The sequence below is a fragment of the Girardinichthys multiradiatus genome, chromosome 6, assembly GCF_021462225.1.
Source record: "Girardinichthys multiradiatus isolate DD_20200921_A chromosome 6, DD_fGirMul_XY1, whole genome shotgun sequence".
NCBI lineage: Eukaryota > Metazoa > Chordata > Actinopteri > Cyprinodontiformes > Goodeidae > Girardinichthys > Girardinichthys multiradiatus.
This window is the reverse complement of record NC_061799.1, coordinates 20,440,019-20,460,798: the sequence shown is the minus strand read 5'-3', so window position 1 is coordinate 20,460,798 and position 20,780 is coordinate 20,440,019. Positions and strand designations below refer to the sequence as shown.

Below are 20,780 nucleotides of genomic sequence, written 5' to 3'. Positions count from 1 at the left end.
CCAGAGACCGCAGTTAGAGAGCGCAGCGGCGGAGAAAGATCCAGCTAGAGGAGGGGACACAGACACGGAGGAGCAACACAGACTCTGCTGCCGGGGACAACCGTGACACCGCCTGTGAACAGCGCGGAAACACACCGGGGTCGGCGTTTTCATCCCATGTATTTTTAGAAGCAGGTGAGTGTTATTTCTTGCGTGTTGCAGGGCTTGGAGCTGTCACCCCGCCCGTCCAGCTAACTAGCGGATGATGCCTCTCCCCTCCTCGGCCCTGGCTAGCTCCCCTCCTACCGCCGGTCAAATTAGCCAGCTGTGTGGGAGCCCTGACACTAACTGGCCATTTGATGGTTTTGCTCTAATCCTGCGGCTACATTCAGTGCCTGTGTAGAGCTAACAAGTCGCCTAAGCTTCTTATGCTGTTTGACTTTGTGGCTTAATGCTTGTTGTTGGCTAACCATGTCTCAGGCTAGCTTAGCAGAACTGCAGGGATCCTGTTTGTTTAGGTCTAGGCTCGTTTTAATCGGGGTTTGTGTTTAAATGACAGCTAACACACGTTTTTCTTCCTGATCAACACAACATGCGAAGGGCTGTGCATCATATCAGGCTCTGTTATAGAGAGATGTTTATGCTTGACTCCCTAAAATTGTATGTGGTTGCAACACCAAAGCAACAAGTATCCTATTCAACAGAACAGTACGATCTAGTACACGGTACCGGTCCAGCATGGTGATCCCATTAGGGGAGAGTCTCTGATAATTTCCATAAAGCTACAAATTTACCTAAATCGCAAATCAGGACAACCTGACATTAGTTTAGATTTGTTTTTTGATTTTACACAGAGCCTTGGAAAATGATACAGCTCATTCCTTTCCCTATTTTTCATGTTACATCCACAAACTTTAATGTGTTTCATTGAGATTTTGTGTGATGAATCAGCACAGAGTAGAAGATAACTGTGGTACATCATTGCTAAAAAAAACAAAGCACCTGAAATATGACGTTTGCACTCAGCCTCCATGACTCAATACTTTATAGAAACTGCAGCTCTAGCTGCAAGTCGTTTGGGGTATTCCTCTACAAACTTTGCTCACACCCAGAGTGAAACAAGTACCCGTTCTTTGTCTGTTAACACCAGATGTCAAATCTTGCCTCAGATCCTCCTTTAGTTTTATGTCTGGACTTTGACTGAGCCATCCATTCCATTGCAGTTCTTGTTGTATGTTTAGGGCCGTTGAACCTCCGCCTCCGTCTCAAGTGTTATGCTGCCGCTAACAGGTTTTGTTGCAGCATTTCCCTGTATTTGGCTCTATCCATCTGTCTGTCAAGTCTCATCAGACTCCATGGCCATGTTTAAGAGAATTATCCCCACAGCATGTTGCAGCCATCACCATGTTTCACTATTGGGACGTTGTGTTTAGGGCAGTAAATCTCCTGCTGTCTCGTTGTTACTAATGTTCAAAGGCTGGGGAATTGATTCAAACTTCAGTTTCCTTTCTCTTCACATTTATACAACACTTTGTGTTGGTATTTCATATAAGGTCCCAATAAAATACATATTGGTTTTTAAGGTGACAAACTTTGGAAAAGTCCAAGGGTATGAATCCTTTTGGAAGTTACTGCTGTTGTTCTACTTGACTTAAGTATCTTTTATCTTGATCTTTGAGTTTAAAAGGGACAATGGACACTAATCAGCATGTTTTCCTCTGTTTGTCATGTAAATGTGCCAGATTTCGCCATATAGGCTTTTTTTTTTTTGTAATCTGCAGATGTTAAAGAGTAAATTACAAAACACAGAGTAACTAAAATGAGATCATCTTGTTATAAATGGATCACATTAAAGCATAATCACAATACATTTAACCACATTGAAGAATCACTGCTGTAAGACGAAACTGGTCTTTAGCTCTGAGTAGTGTATTTAAAGAATGAACAGTATTTATTTTGTTCAGTAAACGTTTGGGCTGCATTAAGATACAATGGGCTATGAAGTAATGCATCCATGCTGTCTTGTTGAAACCCCTTTTTAAATCATACATCTGCAAAGAAATGTGAAGATCAGTGAGATGAATGGAAGATAATCTTGTTGTAAATGAATGTGTGGTTCTTTTAAATCTAGACATGATTAGACAGTGTGTATAGAATGCTGAATTAGTCATTCCAGGCTTCATGTTGATTTTGTTACTGGGTCAAGGGTCAGCATCTTGTCGATTTTGAATATCAATGAAACACATCTTTCTTTGTTGTTCTGGTTTGAGTTACACGAGACAGCAGTTTTATTGTGAAGTTAGTCTTAGGATGTTTTTTCTATAAGGTACGGTGCCATAAAATTGATTCCCTCCTTACCTATTTCTTTTGTTTTTGCTTTTTTGTCAATCTTACATGTTTCAGATCATCAAATACATCTTGACATTAGACAAATGAAGTTTGAGTAAATACAACAACAACAACAACAAAAAAAACAGTTTTTAAATGATGAGATGATTTCTTAAGAGAAAAAAGCTATTGGATCAAATCTAGCAGCATGTGAAAATGTCATTTACTTCCTTTTTGAATTAATAACAAGGATTAACCACATTCTATGATGTATTTTCACTCACCACACCTAAGCCTGACCTGTAGAATCAAGAAATCACATAAGTAGCACCTGTCCCAACAACATGAAGTAGGCTAACAGGTTTAAAAAGCAACACATCATGCCCCGATCTAAAGCAATTCAGTAATGAATGAGAAACAAAGTCAGTGACATCTATTGGTGTGGAAAGGTCCCAAAGCCATTTTTAAGGCTTCGGGACTCCAGCGACATACAAACATGGAACAGTGGTGAACCTTCACAGGAGTGGTGGCCTACCAGCATTACCCTGATAACGCATTGATGACTCGATCAGGAGATTACAACAGAACCCTATAAAAACATTTAAAGCACTGCAGGCCCCATTTCCCACAGTTTGAGTCAGTGTTCATGATTCAACAATAACAAAGAGACTGGGCAGAACCTTAGCTAACAAAACAGAACACACAGACCCGTCTCACCTCGTGATCCCCATGACTTTTTTGGTGGCACAGCCAGGTATTAAGGGACATTTTTTAATTACATCGGGCCTGGTTGGATAGTTTTTTTTTTCCTTAATATATTAAAATTATTTCAAAATTGCATTTTGTATTTACTCATATTATCTTGTTTTGATATTAAGATCAGTTTGTCCTGAAACATTAACGTGTTACTAAAATAAAACAAAGAAATCTGTAAGGGGGCAACAATTTTTCACATTTTTGCACCAACAGAAAGTAACCTGATCTTTTTCTTTTTTTTTTTGTATCCTTTCAAAGAATCCTATCAATTGTCTGCAAATTGTATTTATTTCTGTACTCATTTATCAAAGTATTTATTTTAGATTTCCTGTTTTAAATGGTCTGTGCACTGGAAAAAATGCCACTTCAAAAATAAGTAAAAACAAATTAAAATGAGATTTTTTGGCTTGAAATAAGCAAAAAAATCTGCCAATGTAACAAGTGAAAATTAACTTGACAAGATTTCTAGAAAAAAGACTTTGCAGTAAAGCGTCACATGGTTTAGAGAATCTTGAAACTAGCCACAAAAACTCATTCTGAGTATTATTTTACTACAATCGTGAGCTTTTGCATCTCATAATAAACTTGTGATGCACAAAAGTAATATCCTTCCCCTCAAAGGTAGCATCTTTTTTTCAGCTTGAATGTCATCCACATGTTTTAACATTTATTTAACTCATTCTTAGTTTCATAAGTGTGGCAATGCTCTGGATCCAGGTCCAAAACCAACTTAAATTAACATTTGAACATTGCATTTTAAGACAAATTACCTTTAAGTATGCATTCCTGACTAGCATTAGGAAATGCATTCGCAGCATTATAACCCTTCTCCAACCTGTTTTCATCTTAGTATTTTTCCCTCCCTTGCTCAAGCCAATATTTTCATGGATGCAGACAAACGTATTGATTATACACCATACTCTTATGTGAATTTTAATAATAGCAAGTACATTGAAGTGAAATATGACCTCACAGATATCATCAAATGTCAGTCTTGACCCAGTGGTAAGTCTGGGTATTTGGACCAAACGATGTTTTACAGCATTACCAATTACTGTAATATAGAACAGTATTTGTACTCATTACGTTTGGAATAATATGCTGGAATTTGTCCAGAGTGCAACAGAAAAGAGAATGAAATATTAATATTATTATTTATTTTTGTCTATTTTCCAAATCACTTGAATGTTTGGTTTGACAGAAATGTATTAAAAATAGCTACACTTATACAATGTTTTGTAAAAGACTGTGAGTTGGGCATGTTGTTGATATTATTGTTATCATTAAAGCAGATTTGTCTTAATTCAAGTAATTTTTTTTCTTGAAACAAGACTTTATGTTTTACAAACCTCACAAGAACTTCAAACTCGTCTGAAATGTCAAAAAAACAAAAACTTGTCATTTAAGAAATTCCTCAAAACAAGAAGTTTTCAAGACTATTTCACTTATCGAGATTTTCAAGATGCATTGTCTCAAAACAAGTTGTTATATCTCACTTGAATTTATCTCTGTAGATGCTTTTGACTTATAAGTGTGATGAGAGGTTTTGACTAAAAGTTAGAAAAATATACTTGGTAAGATTTTCCTTTTTTGCAGAGGGTTTACTGTATCCTGTTGCCATGACAACATCATTGTTGCTAATTTGTAAATTGACCCTAAGCTAGCTAGCTAAGTAGTCATTCAATGCACATTTAGTAACCTTTGTCTGTAGTTCTAGCTGATGGTGTTTAGGGTGCTTGCTTGAATAATAATGTTTAAATATTAAGACATTCTCCGCAGAGAGCTAAGGTGGCAGAAAACAGATGGCTGTCCTAACAAAAGTTAATGAACCAAATGCAATTTTAACGAGTCTTTTCTTCTTCTTGCTTGTTTGTTTCCTCCAGCCTGCTGCAGTCGACTCAGGCTGTTGTTCTTCCTACCTTCTTGAAAGGCTAAAGAAAATATATCGCAGGACAGCTAAAACGTTTCCTTGCTCCTTTCCAGCGTGATCACCATGACAGCTGAAGAAACCATTAATGTGAAGGAGGTGGAGATCATCAAGGTGGTCCTGGACTTTCTCCACTCCAGGAAGCTGCACATCAGCATGCTCGCCTTGGAGAAGGAGAGCGGCGTCATCAATGGACTCTACTCGGACGACATGTTGTTCCTCAGGTAAATCAACTGTTTCTGACTCTATCTGATGCTTTCAGCATTATGTTTCATTGAACATCTCAATCACATTGCAGATCCACTGTAAATTTAAGCAGACATTTCTTGTCAACCTGTTATTGAGTACATTTTTGGGAAATGGTATTCTAGTGTGAAACGTTTCTCTCTCGCCAACTTTTTTGACCTTTTAAACATTTCGTAAAAAAAAACAACAGAATATAGAGTTGAATATATGAAAGACAATCTTATTTGTCATAAATCTGCACATGTTAGAGCTAAATGTGAATGCACAATATTTGGTTTTGGTTTTGGTTTCAGGCAGCTGATCCTTGATGGCCAGTGGGATGAGGTCCTGCAGTTCATTCAGCCCCTTGAGTGCATGGATAAGTTTGACAGAAAAAGGTGATCCCATGTTGTTTTTAATATTTAAAGGTCTTGGATTAGTGTTTCTTTTTGGTATTTTTTAGTTGGTTTTCTATTAACATTCACTTTTACCTTGTGAAGATAAAATAGAGACATTTTCTCCTCAGGTTTCGTTACATCATCCTGAAGCAGAAGTTTCTGGAGGCTCTGTGTGTGAATAATGCCATGTCTGCAGAAGACGAGCCACAGCATGTAAGTCCAAATCTGGGGCCAGTTTACAGATGATATTTTACATAACTTTCCACACTTACCTGGCACCACTGGTACAATGTGTAAAATCTTTAAAAATCTTTTGTTGCAGTAGTATATCCTCATATAGAACAAAATAAGAAAAATATAAACCTTAAACCTGCGTTATTCAGTGTTTAAAAAATTATAGTTTTAAACAAAATCACCGTTCTCTATTAGCAGCACCAACTGTTCTGATAAAATAAAATATATACTCTCTTTGTGTTTGAGAACTTAAAATTATGAATTTATGATTTCCTGGCCCATTTCTCTTAGCTATTGATCCATGTTTCTGTTGCCACCACACACCGAGAGAAGAAAGGTAAGGGACATAAAAAATATATATTCACTGTTTAAACTACAGCAAAGAGTCTTCATGCCAACCATTATCTGCCATCTACCTGTTATTCTGTCCTACAATCACAAATGTAAACATGTCAAGTTTGCTTATTTGGACTTTAACTGGACTAACATTTTGGCAGGAAAGTAGGTTTGGTGCCAAAATAAAGAAGGATATATGTTTAGAAGGATCATGTTCAGACTGTGAAGCACGGTGGAACATCTGTGATGCTGTGGGCCTGTTTCTGTCACAAAAGCCCTGGGGAAATAAATACACATGATGAATCAAATACCTAATAATGTTTTCTTACAACTATAAAATAAAACCTTTATAAATTTTAACATAGTATCTGTATGCACGTTTATTTCTTACTTGTTACAGAAATAAAAAAACTTTTTTGCAATGAATATGTTCTATGTAATTTGGGTTAACCGTTAACCTAAGCTTAGCTGTTTGCATCTAAAGTAATGCAAAGATCTGTGTTTTCATGTCCCTTCTCGGTTGTTTTGCTGTGTATTTTATGTGTTTAGCTGGAGTTCACCATGCAGGAAGCGGTGAAGTGCCTCCACGCTCTGGAAGAGTTCTGCCCGTCTAAAGACGACTACAGCAAACTGTGTCTGCTGCTGACGCTGCCTCGCCTCACAAACCATGCTGAGTTCAAGGTGAGTTATATTTTTTACAGACTAAGACTTGCAGGGCATCACAGCTACATTTACATGTTACGTTTCAATGACTGTTCTTCTCTAGTTTGCTGATTATTGGGAAGGAATGACCTCTGTACACATATCTTTAAGATAAAATAACAGCTTAAGAGCTTTCCTTGATTTTTTTTGTTAATGTTTGACCCTGGATGTCTTCATGTGTTATTATCTCCATCAGGACTGGAATCCCAGCACAGCCAGAGTGCAGTGCTTTGAGGAGGCCTGTAACATGGTGGCAGAGTTTATCCCTGCAGACAGGAAACTGAGTGAAGCTGGTTTTAAGGCCAGCGGGGATCGACTTTTTCAGCTGCTCCTCAAAGGAGTCCTGTATGAATGCTGTGTGGAGTTCTGCCAGGTGTGAACTACTGAAGATGCACACTGAACTAGTTTGTTGGCATAATTGTGTTTATGGTGATAAACATTCAGGGTATTTTTTTTTTCATGTGCAGAGCAAGGCGACAGGTGAGGAGATAACAGAGAGTGAGGTCCTTCTGGGTGTCGACATGCTGTGCGGTAATGGCTGTGATGATCTGGACCTGTCGCTGCTCTCCTGGATGCAGAACCTCTCCCACAGCGTCTTCACCTGCGCCTTCGAACAAAAGCAGCTCAACATCCACGTCGACCGCTTGGTCAAGCCGGCTAAGACCGGCTACGCCGACCTTCTTACACCGCTCATCAGCAAGCTCTCCCCGTACCCTTCCTCTCCACTTCGGCGACCTCAGTCCGCAGACACCTACATGTCACGGTCCTTAAACCCAGCGTTGGACGGGTTGTCCTATGGCTTGTCGGGCCAGGATAAAAGGGCGAGTGGCGGGGAGATAGTGACAGGAAAAGGGGTCTCTCCAATGTCTCACTCATTTGCAAACTTTCACTATCCGGGAGCAGGTGGACAGAACCTGACCAGGAGCCTCATGATGGAAAGCTCTGACTGCCACAGCATCTTTGAGGAATCCCCTGAAACGTAAGAGCCAGTGAACACATCGTAGCTAAGCAGTAAGGTCTCGCACTAACAGTAACATTCTTCAGTGTGGAAGTTGTTATGGAAGGAAGAAAGCTAAATAAACTATTGCCAGCATCAGACAGATGTTTAAAAAGGAGGTCAGAGGAAGCATAAAAGCTGTTAGCAGCTTCAAGAAAATAAAAATATTTTGTTTGGAGGCATATTGGCAGTTAATTCAGGCTGCTGCTCTTAAACAGGAACAGTCCAGACACAACTGGACTTTAAATGGTTAAACAAATCTGCTTTGTTTAACCATTTAAAGTCCAGTTGTGTCTATCATGGAAAATACAGTAATTGCAACTGTAAGAGTCTACTTACCTTACCAGGAATACACACAGAATGCTAGTAATGAGAAGCATACTAACTCGGCTAATTGCTAATATGAGATGCTAAATCGTGTTTAAAATCACAGCTATGTAATGCCAACACCTCTAACTTACCCACAGGGTGTAATGTTGCATTTGCTTCTGATTTGAATGGTTAGTGACCACTCTCACCAAGGCTCAAGGCCTAATGCTTAATCTCCCAGTCCGCTCTACTGTCTGCTCAAAGTCTAAGCCTGTGTGATTAACTGTACCTGCCAACTGGGGTCGGGCAGGACTCTACACGGTCACCCAGATTGTCTTGACCCCTGTGACCTTGTGCCCAGATGCCGTGGATTTATAGTATTGAATGCTGAGCTAAAGTCCAAAAACAGCATCCGAACCGGTGTGTCCGTATTTTTCAGGTGTTTCAGGGTCAGGGGGATATGGCACCCTCAGTGGAACGGTTTGGACGATATGCAAATAGATATGGGTCCAGTGAAGGGGGCAGGATAGAGGTGATGTGACCTTTGACCAGCCTTTCAATTCAGATGATTGACGATTCTGCAGTTGTGGGGTTGATCAGAGATGGAAAAGAAGCCGAGTACAGGAAGGTGGTGGACCGCTTTGTGGCATGGTGTGGAAACAATCATCTCATCTTGAACATTACTAAAACAAAGGAGATGATTGTGGCGACTGTGGCTCAGTAGGAATTGTAGTCGTCTTGCAATCGGAAGGTTGTGGGTTCAATTCCAGCTTCCTCCTGCTCTATGTCAATGTGCCCCTGGGCATGGCAATTAACCTCAAGTTGCCTACCGATCAGTGTATGAATGTGTGGCTCTAGTGTAAAGCGCTTTGAGTGGTCTGTATGACTGGAAAAGCACTATTATATTATATAAGTTCAGTCCATTTAACATTTACCATTGTAGATTTTAAGAGAATCAGGAATAAGTCAAAAACTATTTCTATCATGGGAGAAGAAGTGGAGGTGGTGCAGGAGTATAAATACCTCTGTGTTCACCTGGACAACAGACTAGAGTGGAGATGCAACTGTGAAGCCATCTACAAGAAGGGACAGAGCAGACTGTACTTCTTGAGGAAGCTTAGGTCCTTTGGTGTTTGCAGCAAGATGCTGCATATCTTCTATAAGTCTGTTGTGGAGAGTGTGATCTCTTCTGCCATCATCTGCTGGTGAAGCAGCATCAGAGCCAGGGACTTAAAAAAACTCAACAAGCTGATAAAAAAGGCTGGCTCTGTTCTGGGGACTCCTCTGGAACCTCTGGAGATGATTGTGCAAAGACCAATTCTTCATAAAATGAAGAACATTATGGAGAACCCGGAGCATCATCTTCATGAGACTGTTGTACAACAACAGAGTGTCTTCAGTAAGAGGCTTCTTCAGATCTGCTGTAAGACGGAGCGCTACAGGAGATCCTTCCTGCCCACAGCCATCAGCATCTACAACGGCTCTTTGAAGAAACCTGAATAATATGACCTACAACAACATTTAACTTCCCTTTGGGGTGAATAAAGTATTTTTGAATTGAATTGAATTCAAAGCACTTTATTATTATGGGCAAGTGGTACTGGGCGGGTTTTTTAAGAACCGGGATGATCGCAGAGGCTTTGTAGCAGGATGGTGCAACAGCTTGACGCAGGGAGATGTTGAATATGTAAGGACACCCGTCAGCTGTTCTGTACACTCCTTGAGCACACAGCCTGGTATCTGTCAGGACCGGCAGATTTCCTTGTATTAACGCTCTTTAGGGTCCGGCGGACATCAGCTGGGTCACAAAACAGCAGCTTTTCCTCCTGTGGAGTGGCCTTCTCCGGAGACATGTTGTTTATGGCCTCAAACCATCCAAAAATAATTATTGTTTTAATTATTATTATTTTGTAAGGAATCATAAGAAAACTAAATAAGCATATTTATAGATTATATTACTACATTATCAATATTATTATCATGTACAGCTAGGGATGGGTACCAAATTTGGTACTTTTATAGGTACCGACCAAATTCCGTCAATATTACCGACTACCTATTCACGTAAAATCAAACGGTACCATGTTTCGGTACCTAAACGCGTCATCGTGACAGTGAGGGAGTGAAAGAGTGGGCGTTTTCCATGCCGGACATGAACACAGCATTGCACGCACAAGAGCGTAATGACAGAAGTCGCCGTCGTCAACAGAGCATGGCTGATAGAAAGCGCTCTAAAGTATGGCTCCACTTTTCAAAACGCGATGCAGATTACGCGCGCTGCAATATTTCGGACATGAAGTGCAAGATCAGCGGCAGGAATTACTTCTAATCTCAGGAAGCACCTGGGCTACAGTTCGTCAGCGACTCGTCGTCTGCATCCAGCAACATGGGAGAAGAAACGTTTATAAAACTGAGATGTTACGATACAAACAGCTGGATGTTGTTTTGATATATTCGTTTAAAGTTTAAAAATGAATAAATTAAATTGAAACATTTTACCGATACTGATTCCCAGGTACCGGGCATCATTACCGTTTCGGTTCATATGTGAAAGGTACCCATCCCTACGTACAACTGAAACACGTGGTCCCTATTTAATATTTATTTCAGTCCAAGCTGTGATATGTGATGTGTGTATTGCTTTGACGCTAAATTTGCTACATATTTTGCAACCCTACACAATGCTGCTGTTTTGGCTGTGCAGATCCAGAACCGACACGCCTGTAGATAAGATGTTGAGCTCGGGTGGAGTTCAGAATACACGGCCCGCTTCGGCTCCAGGCGAGGATGCACCGACAGCTGGACCCACTGACAGGAATGAGGTAAACTGCCCTGAACAAGTTCTACTCAATAATGTCTCTGCATTTTTTTTTTTCTCTTTTATTTTATGGATGAATCCCGCCTGCAGGGATGTCATCGGTTCTGATCAATCTGGATCGATCTGCATTACAGTGTCGCTGACGCTGATGCACAGAGGGGTGTTGTGACTCAGATGGTCTTTTCTCATCCAGCCTAAATGGGAGTGCTTGCATTTGCTTTGCGTTTGTGCGAAAACTGGCCGTAAAAAAAAAAAATTAAAGGTAGAAACCTGTTTGTGCCATTAAGATGTTTAACTGGTAAATAATGTGGTTGTAGAACAGTGGAGGCTGGAAGCACTGGGGAGCTTTTATTAGGGTCAGTGGGGATGAGTGACTCAGTAGCTGAGCTACACAAAATGGGTCAGTCATCTATGCCCTTATGTGGTTTTAAACGGGGTGTGAAAAGCTATTTATCTTTGTCTGCTTTATTATTTCTGCTTTGGCCCCATTTGTGTTTTCGTTTATTTTAAAGTAACAAGTCATTTATTGTAATTTCATATCAAAATAAAACACAATTGCGCTCATTTGATGTCAAACAGAAGATCCATATAAAGGCCGGAGGCAGAGACATCAGTTGGAGCCTCTGTGTTCTTTCTGTCACATCCCTGCTTTCTCCTTCTTGTTTTCCTCTGTGCGTCTTTCCCAGTGCTGGCCCAAAGCCCGGGTCTGGCCTCTCCCCAAACATTCAGCAGATCTGTTCCCATTGGATTGTCAGGGCAGGAAGCTGACTGACAGAGGGGAATTGACCTGTCCTCAGCTCTCCGTTTCACCCTCTTTCCTCCTATTTATGCCTGAGCTGACAGGAGAGAGGTGAAGGGTTCACATCACCACAATGCAGCCTTTGAGAGATACAGATTAAGCCTTGCACATTTGAAAATGTTCTTATTTTCTTTTTAAACGGGGTTCATACCCAACCTGGAGATGTGTGGCAAAGTAGGAAATTAGCTTTTTTCAGTCTTCGTGTCTGGTATAGGAAAAACACAAATTTAGAGAATATTTAGAAAAATAAGCTTAGAAAAAAAAAAAGAGTTTCCACACTTTCTTCCTTATTTCATAATCTAGAAGATAAAAAAGTGTGTTTTAAAGAGAGAAGTTTTTTACAGTGATTTATACATTCCTTAATATTATCATCACAACTTGATTACAGTTATCAAAAGTAATCGCTGTTCTTTAAAGGGTTTGTATTTAGTGTCATATAATTTGTTCCATATATGACAAATCTGTTAAAGATCTTTTAAAATAGAGCTAATCTGAGTTAGTTCACTTGCCAAAATAGTAGCATTTCAACATTACAGCTACCCCACTACTCTTTACCATCTCTATCAAATCTATGTCAGATGAAGGTAAAAAAAAAGGCGCTGAAAGTCGACCAGATAAATAAAGTCATACATGGTATTGGCAAGCAGAGCTGTAATGCATGGCCTCTGACAAGTTGTAGCCTACCAAATATTGCATCCAAACAGTGCTTTGTGATTGCTCTCTGAATTTCAGAAGATGGTTGTGATTCAACATGTTGTGCAAAAATAAGAGGAAAAAAAACCTGAAACAGCCCTTTAGGACCCTCACAATTCATGTCGTTTCATGATAAGTAGAGATAATACCATCAAACTAGGTTTTTTTTATTTGTATTTAAAAGTCCAGAGGGTTTAAAATGTAGAAATGTTATTCTTAAAGAGTTTGGTATTTTGAACTGGATTATGTGTTGTTTCCAAGATTTGTTTTGTGCGGCACTAGTGGCCTTTTTTCTTTCCAGTATTTTTTGAAAGTAGATAGACGGTAAATGGGGTTGGAGAGAGGGGGAAGACATGCGGCACCACCGGGGCTGGGACTCGAACCCAGCACTGCCACGTCGAGGAATAAACCCTCTGTATATGGGTCGTGCGATGCTTAACCCCTTGCTCCACCAGCACCGTGCCCGTTTCCTTGTTTTAATCTGCAAATCATAAAGAGTGTGCGAAATGGTCCGGTTTTCACAGGAAAACTTGGATTTCTTTGTTTCCATGCACAAAATAGCATGAGATTTTATTTCCAACTCTTTGGGTAGCCTCTCACTTCTGGTTATACCAATAAACCGCTGTTCATGCATTTAAAATGAATAATTACATTTATTACGTGCATCGTATTCTATCCTCAGTTACGTGACTCGACTGAGAAGTACGAGGAGTTTTACCGGCAGCGGCTTCGTGTGCAGCAGCACCTGGAGCAGAAGCAGCAGCAAAGGCAAATGTACCAGCAGATGCTGCTGGAGGGAGGGGTCCAGCAGGACCCCCCACCCAGCGACATGCAGCACAGCCTCACAGAGAAGTTCCTGAACAGGTACAGACACAGCAAGAGCCATCGACTTCTTGTTTACATGATAGACCAGAACAAAGTAACGTAATTGGGAAGTGGAAGGGAAGTGACAGGTGGCATACATCTGTATGCATCTTTTTACTCTGATACCAATAAATAAAATCCAGTCCAACCAATTGGACTGGATTTTGTTTTTGAGGACATTAGTGAACAAATGGCTTCATGAAGACCAAGAAACACAATTGAGGTTTATGGTTGTGGCGACGTTTAAAGCAGAGTAAGATTATAAAACGGTATCCCAAATATATTCCACAAATCTGGCCTTCGTGGAAGAATGAGACAGAAAGACCTACAGGGGCAGTGATAGGGAAGCTTGTCAGAATTGCCAAAGTTCGGTACAGGAAAATCCTGGGAGAAAACCTGCTAGAAGTTGCAAAAAAACGTGAGACTGAGCTGGAGGCTCGCCTTCCAGCAGGACAATGACCTTCAGAGTACAGCCAGAACTACAGTGGAATGGTTTAGATCAAAGCATATGCAGGAAAAGCCCAGAAAGTCAAAGAAATCCAATTTGACAGTCTGTTAGCAATGAAGAACAGGAAACGTTTCTGTCTCTAGATGACAGAAACTGGTAGAAACACCCCCTAAAGACCTTCATACATAAAACCCCAATAAACTACATTTCTACTTTGTGGTCGTTGCGTAACGACAGTTTGTACGGCTCTGTAAAGAATCAGGAAAAGCCGTATTCTGAGTCGGTGCTCCTCAGGCTCAGCTTGCTTGAAGTAGCAGTGTTAATTATTGTCTGGCTTTCAGTATTGTCAAACAAAAGAGGTGCAGCTGTCAGAAAGCATGAAGTTGACATGTCATGGCCTTGAAAGTAATGGGTCCCATGAGGCTGCCACTGACATGGCGCAGCCCCCTCCAGGCTGCGCAGCACCATCTGCCATAAGCACCCACACCACCTGGGACCCTCACTCTGTGTGTTAAAATCCTGCTTAATGACAAACATAATTTCATATGAAAAGACTTTTTGATATTATCTGACTCCAGTAGATTTACTGAAAGATAACGATTTCAAAATAATAAAGAAAAAATATGTATATTTAAATTTTTTTTTTTTTACCAGTATCAAAGCTTTTTGATTTAATCTTCCTTCCAGTCCTCTCTCTCCGCTATCTCTCCCTGTCCGCGTTGTCTTCTACATTATTCAGAGGGAGTGACTGTGCATAATGAGATCCATTTTGCTTTTGTCCTCTCTTCTTTGTAGTTCTAACTAGATGTTGCTACCCTGTCAGCCCATAAATAGCCTCCTGCCAAAAGTAAAATGCAAAGAACGCCCCTTTTATTTTCAAAAAAAGTAATTAAAACAATTTTAAATGAAAGAAATGTGCTGTGAGAAAAGCCTTGATGTGTGTTTGTTTGTGCAGGTCCATTCAGAAGCTAGAGGAGCTCAATGTGGGGATGGAGAACCTGGGAGAGGAGGTGAAATCTCTGACCCAGCAGTGCAACGGGAACGGGAACACGCCCGCCTCCGAGGACAACAACAACCCTCCATCTGTGACCCCGGAGCAGGACCGGAGCCTAGGGGGAGGGGTGGTCAGCAGCACCCCTCAGCGCAGCGTAGGGGGCAGTGCCGTCCCACCTCCAAATGAGTCTCCTGTGGTGTCAAGGTTGGTGGGATTTTTATTTTATTTTTTAACAGTCACTATTCCACGTTTTATGTTTAATGAGAATATATTTCTGAGGTGTTATTGTTTGTTGTCAGTGGGCAGAAACCGAAAAGTCATCAGAGCGACTCTCCTGGCTGTTTATCCCGCAGTAAAGAGGTGGGGCATAAAACCAGTGCACTCTCAATAGTAATAAATTTTTTCCTTAGTCAAGTCAAGGCAAAAGTGATATCCACAGCTGTTAGGATTATTGTCCAACACACCATAGCGTGTTTCATTTATTAAACTGGATAAATTGCTGTATTTCCAGGGGGATAAACCACAAAGCCTGTTTGTACCGGTACACACGCTGGAGGACACTCAGGCTGTCCGAGCTGTTGCCTTCCACCCGTCTGGTGCTCTGTACGCCGTGGGATCCAACTCTAAAACGCTGCGGGTGTGCGCTTATCCAGAAAAACTGAACTCCAGGTAACTCACCACCGACTGAAGATCTTTGTTTTAAAGATTAAAAAAAGTGTATGTATTTTTCTTTATATATGTGGACTAAATTGCTGTTGCGGCTATACAGAACACACGTTTCACTTCAAATATCTTATCCAGGTAACAGGGTAGTTCTCCAGTAAATCTCCTGGGGTAAAAACAGATCACTTAAAATTTCTAGCTGAAAACAACCTGGGTAGGGAGGGAGTGACTTGGTATTACCCCGAACCTTCAGAGGAGGAGGGTGCTAAGCATTTCTGATTGGTTGAAAGTCCCTCGTAGGGCTGCACAATATACAGGGGTTGGACAATGAAACTGAAACACCTGGTTTCTGGCCATCAGTAAGCCAGTCATCATGCAGGTGCAGAACGCAAACAATGTGAAGTTTCTGAAAATATCCTGAATCTTCTTGAACTCAAAACAGAATCGGCATATTGTTTCATAAGCTAAATTTGAGGCACTGTGTTCAGCTGCCAGATCCGACAAAACTGTTTACATATGTTGCCATTTATAGTTGTTACAAGAAGTCACACCTAAGTTTATTTTTGTAGTTTATTTAGACAGTTTATGGATATACAGGGGTTGGACAATGAAACTGAAACACCTGGTTTTAGACCACAATAATTTATTAGTATGGTGTAGGGCCTCCTTTTGCAGCCAATACAGCATCAATTCATCTTGGGAATGACATATACAAGTCCTGCACAGTGGTCAGAGGGATTTTAAGCCATTCTTCTTGCAGGATAGTGGCCAGGTCACTACGTGATACTGGTGGAGGAAAACATTTCCTGACTTGCTCCTCCAAAACACCCCAAATTGGTTCAATAATATTTAGATCTGGTGACTGTGCAGGCCATGGGAGATGTTCAACTTCACTTTCATGTTCATCAAACCAATCTTTCACCAGTCTTGCTGTGTGTATTGGTGCATTGTCATCCTGATACACGGCACCGCCTTCAGGATACAATCTTTGAACCATTGGATGCACATGGTCCTCAAGAATGGTTTGGTAGTCCTTGGCAGTGATGCGCAAGTATTGGGCCAAGGGAATGCCATGATATGGCAGCCCAAACCATCATTGATCCACCCCCATGCTTCACTCTGGGCATGCAACAGTCTGGGTGGTACGATTCTTTGGGGCTTCTCCACACCGTAACTCTCCCGGATGTGGGGAAAACAGTAAAGGTGGACTCATCAGAGAACAATACATGTTTCTCATTGTCCACAGCCCAAGATTTGCGCTCCTTGCACCATTGAAACCGACGTTTGGCATTGGCATGAGTGACCAATGAGTGCTATAGCAGCCCGGTCGTGTATATCGACCCTGTGGAGCTCCCGACGGACAGTTCTGGTGGAAACAGGAGAGTTGAGGTGCACATTTAATTCTGCTGTGATTTGGGCAGCCGTGGTTTTATGATTTTTGGATACAATCTGGGTTAGCACCCGAACATCCCTTTCAGACAGCTTCCTCTTGCGTCCACAGTTAATCCTGTTGGATGTGGTTCGTCCTTCTTGGTGGTATGCTGACATTACCCTGGATACCGTGGCTCTTGATACATCACAAAGACTTGCTGTCTTGGTCACTTTATGAGCAAAACTGTGCTCTTACCCTGCTAATTGAACCTTCACACTCTGCTCTTACTGGTGCAATTTAGCCATGAAACCTCCCACACTAAAATGACAGGTGTTTCAGTTTCATTGTCCAACCCTTTTATATCGCAGCACGACTGTACACAGCATCAACATCGCAAAGAACTGCTTGGACTGCAGTGAAGAATAATTGTTTAGGTAACAAACATCCAAGCTCTCTTTGCCAGTAATATAGATGGTGTGACGTCTGGCGTTTAAAACAGCAAATGTTTTATGAAGGAATTAAGACTTTCTAAGAAAGTCATTAAGAAAAACCTTTAATAAAACCTTGTTGTTGGAATGGAAATATGATTTTAGCTAGGTAGACTACTCACCTCTGAGGCCTATGTTTGTACTGAGCCTAAAGCAGGACAGTAACTCTGTTTTGTTCAGTATTTGTTTATGTATCACAAGTCATATCCTTAGCAACATTATCTAATAATGGATGTTTTCCTCATATCATGCAGCCCTAGTTTCCAGATGTTAAACATCAGGTTGAACTGCCTAATTGGGTTGAAATAAATTCTTCTGACCTACAAGTAAAATGTCTTATTCCTTATTATTATATGTAAGCCTTTTGACATTTATATCTTTCATATAAATCTTTGACTCATTGCATTAAAACATCTTTACAGAATCAGAAAAAACACACAAAATACACAAAGAAAGAGAGAGCGAAGCTCCGAGGCTGCCAATGTCGGCGCCATCTTGGTCATCGTCCATTTAACAAAAAACAAATTCAGTGTTTTGTGGATCCAGTTTTGAACTCTAAATGTGTTTTGGATGTTAAAATGGAGCTAATCTGAAAAAAGCAGTGAAAAAGTTCTTATCACGGTGCTCACTCTGAAGCCATCTTCTCAATAAACCTGACAATAAAAATAAAGTAAAAAGCTGTTTGATGGAAAAAAATGTTCATAATAATTAATAGTTAGACAATTTTTCTTTGCCCTGCGATGGACTGGCGACCTGTCCAGGGTGTACCCCGCCTCTCGCCCATAGACTGCTGGAGATAGGCACCAGCTCCCCCGTGACCCACTATGGAATAAGCAGTAGATAATGACTGACTGACTTACAATTTTTCTGCTCTGTAGTGGTTCAAGTCCAACAAAGCAGCCGCCGGTTCGCTTCAAGAGGAACAAACACCACAAAGGCTCCATCTATTGTGTAGCCTGGAGTCACTGCGGACAGCTGCTGGCTACAGGCTCCAACGACAAATACGTCAAGGTCCTGCCTTTCAGCGCAGAGACATGCAACGCCACAGGTCAGAGCTCTCTGCAAGATTATACTGTAAACGCCAACTTTTTGTCGAACGTTTGTCAAAATCAAAGTTTTAATTTGCTATCCAGGACCGGACTTGGAGTTTAGCATGCATGATGGTACCATCAGAGACCTGGCCTTCATGGAGGGCCCAGAAAGCGGAGGGGCCATCCTGATCAGCGCCGGAGCAGGAGACTGTAACATCTACACTACGGACTGCCAGAGGGGACAAGGGCTGCACGCGCTCAGTGGACACACAGGTGCCCCGGGAGATTTGAACTCTACGCCTGTCTAAATGGGCTTGAACACAAAGTGTGGACTCATAGAGAAAAAGGACTGTAAATATTTATTTCTTCATGTGCAGGTCACATCCTGTCTCTGTACACTTGGGGAGGCTGGATGATCGCTTCGGGCTCTCAGGATAAGACGGTGCGGTTCTGGGATCTCAGGGTGCCCAGCTGTGTGAGAGTAGTGGGAACCGCTTTCCATGGCTCAGGTCTGTTAAGAGACACAAACTGTGTCCAGAGCATGATATAAGGAACACTGCTGCCATAATGAGTTGATCAATATTACATCGCTGCACACTGGTGCCTTATAGGGGAGAAATGATAACCAAACAGAATTACAGTCCTTTACAAAAGCATTCATGACCACCAACTATGTATTTTAATGGGATTGTATGTGTTCTTCAATAAACAGGCAGCCCTGTCGCCTCTGTAGCGGTCGATCCAAGTGGCCGTCTCCTAGCGACAGGACAGGAAGACAGTGCATGCATGCTGTATGACATCAGAGGAGGACGGATCGTCCAGGTGTACCGGCCACACACAAGCGATGTCCGATCCGTAAGATTTTCCCCTGGAGCACATTACCTGCTTACTGGTTCCTATGACACAAAGGTCATAGTCACCAACCTTCAAGGTACGTCCTCGGAGCTAGCGCGAATGCGGTTCGTCAGTTCGATGTGAAAAAGCTGAGCTAAACCGAAACGTTTCTATCTGATGTGCTTGTAGGTGACCTGACCAAACAGCTGCCCCAGACTGTAGTGGGAGAGCACGGTGACAAGGTGATTCAGTGTCGATGGCACACACAGGACCTGTCCTTCCTCTCCTCTTCTGCTGACCGCACCGTCACTTTGTGGACACACAACCCGTAATACAAGCAAGATGTAAACAATGAGCACCAAAACAATGATTCTCTCTTCCTTTATGAATAGTCATATCCCTTCAACATGCTCCCACAGACAGCTAAATGAACCTTTCCGTTCATCTTGTAAATCAAGTGGGTAAAAACGCGGGGCACATCAGAAGCACATGTTGCATGTTCCTTATTATCATTGGGTTAAAATATTTGGTTATTTATTTTTCTTCCTTTTATTCCTGAACCATGTGAGACATCCTCTATCTTCACTCTTTGCATACACAAAGTTCCCTTCTGCACGTCGTTGTCATTGAAGAGTTGTTTGGGTTTAACGTCCATGATGGTGCCTTTTCAGTCTCCATGACAAAAACAACACTATGGCCGTTTTAAAATCTTATTTTAAAGAATTTGTACATTCCTTGCTTTTGCATATTGTTTCCTAACAGCCGCCGTGATGCTGCTATTGCTGAGGTAGAGAAAAACTGATCGTAACGTAGGTAATATTTTGGTGTTGGTCACGAGCTTTTTCTGTCTGATTCTGCAGATATTATCGTAAATCTGTTGAATCGCTCATCTGTTCCTCTCCTTTGGGATATCCAACATCTCTATCGAAAGGAATTGCTGCAGCCCAGAATGTGTAAATTACCTGGCGAGTTGGTTTTTAATTTGGAACCAGTGTTTGTTGTTGTTTTGTTTTTTTTAAGCTAGCGCTTTAGCTAATGTCTAGCAGTGGCTTGCTTGCAAAAAGGACCTTTTAATATTTCAGCATTGAGGAAATGTACAGTATTCACGTTTCAGCTGCACATTCATGTTTTCAGTGGGAAGCGCTGGTTTGTCTGCTGCTGTTGTAGTGCGTTACAAGTAGGTGTCAGTCTTAGTCTAACTTTATGCACAATGAGGTCTGGATGGAAGCACGGGTGTTTTCATATTTATTTAGAAACTTTATTTGGGGCATACGCATTGTTTTTATATCTGTTTTCATTAACCCTGTCTTTTAGCAGTCAGATTTACTTAAAAATATGCATATTTAAGTTTTTTTTGTTATTATAGAGTATATTGTTTTCAGAGATGAGGCCAAACTAACACATAGATGTATTTATTTCAGTATTTATGTATGTATGTATGTATGTACAGTTATTTGTTTATGAAATGCTGACGGTTCTTGAATTAAGCCTTTCTAATTCCTGTTTTAAAATAAGTAACTCAAATGAACCGAAGCTCGATGAGGTCAGATTGCCGGTACGTTCAATAAAGTGTCTTTTACACAAA

General features: G+C 41.1%; 1 protein-coding gene across 2 annotated transcripts; it reads left to right on the top strand.

The window, feature by feature from the left end:
- wdr47a (WD repeat domain 47a) lies at window positions 1-20,780 on the top strand. 2 transcript variants are annotated; one of them, XM_047367650.1, is made up of 17 exons: window positions 1-174; window positions 5,047-5,214; window positions 5,530-5,613; window positions 5,742-5,826; window positions 6,733-6,864; window positions 7,082-7,258; window positions 7,353-7,864; window positions 10,896-11,013; window positions 13,184-13,365; window positions 14,769-15,011; window positions 15,107-15,167; window positions 15,319-15,476; window positions 18,209-18,378; window positions 18,464-18,634; window positions 18,739-18,870; window positions 19,074-19,292; window positions 19,385-20,780. In XM_047367650.1, the coding sequence occupies exons 2-17, from the start codon at window positions 5,057-5,059 to the stop codon at window positions 19,525-19,527; spliced, it is 2,745 nt and encodes a 914-aa protein (XP_047223606.1). In that variant the 5' UTR covers window positions 1-174; window positions 5,047-5,056; the 3' UTR covers window positions 19,528-20,780. The 2 variants fall into 2 exon arrangements, with proteins under 2 accessions (XP_047223606.1, XP_047223607.1); XM_047367651.1 differs by having other exon boundaries at window positions 4,947-5,214.

What these genes read in the sequence shown, in the direction of transcription:
- wdr47a (XM_047367650.1), top strand. Translation starts at nt 5,057, where the DNA reads ATGACAGCTGAAGAAACCATTAATGTGAAGGAGGTGGAGATCATCAAG. An exon ending in GATAAGTTTGACAGAAAAAG is followed by an intron (nt 5,614 to 5,741) that starts GTGATCCCATGT and finishes TTTTCTCCTCAG; the next exon opens with GTTTCGTTACATCATCCTGA. An exon ending in CGCGCTCAGTGGACACACAG is followed by an intron (nt 18,635 to 18,738) that starts GTGCCCCGGGAG and finishes CTTCATGTGCAG; the next exon opens with GTCACATCCTGTCTCTGTAC.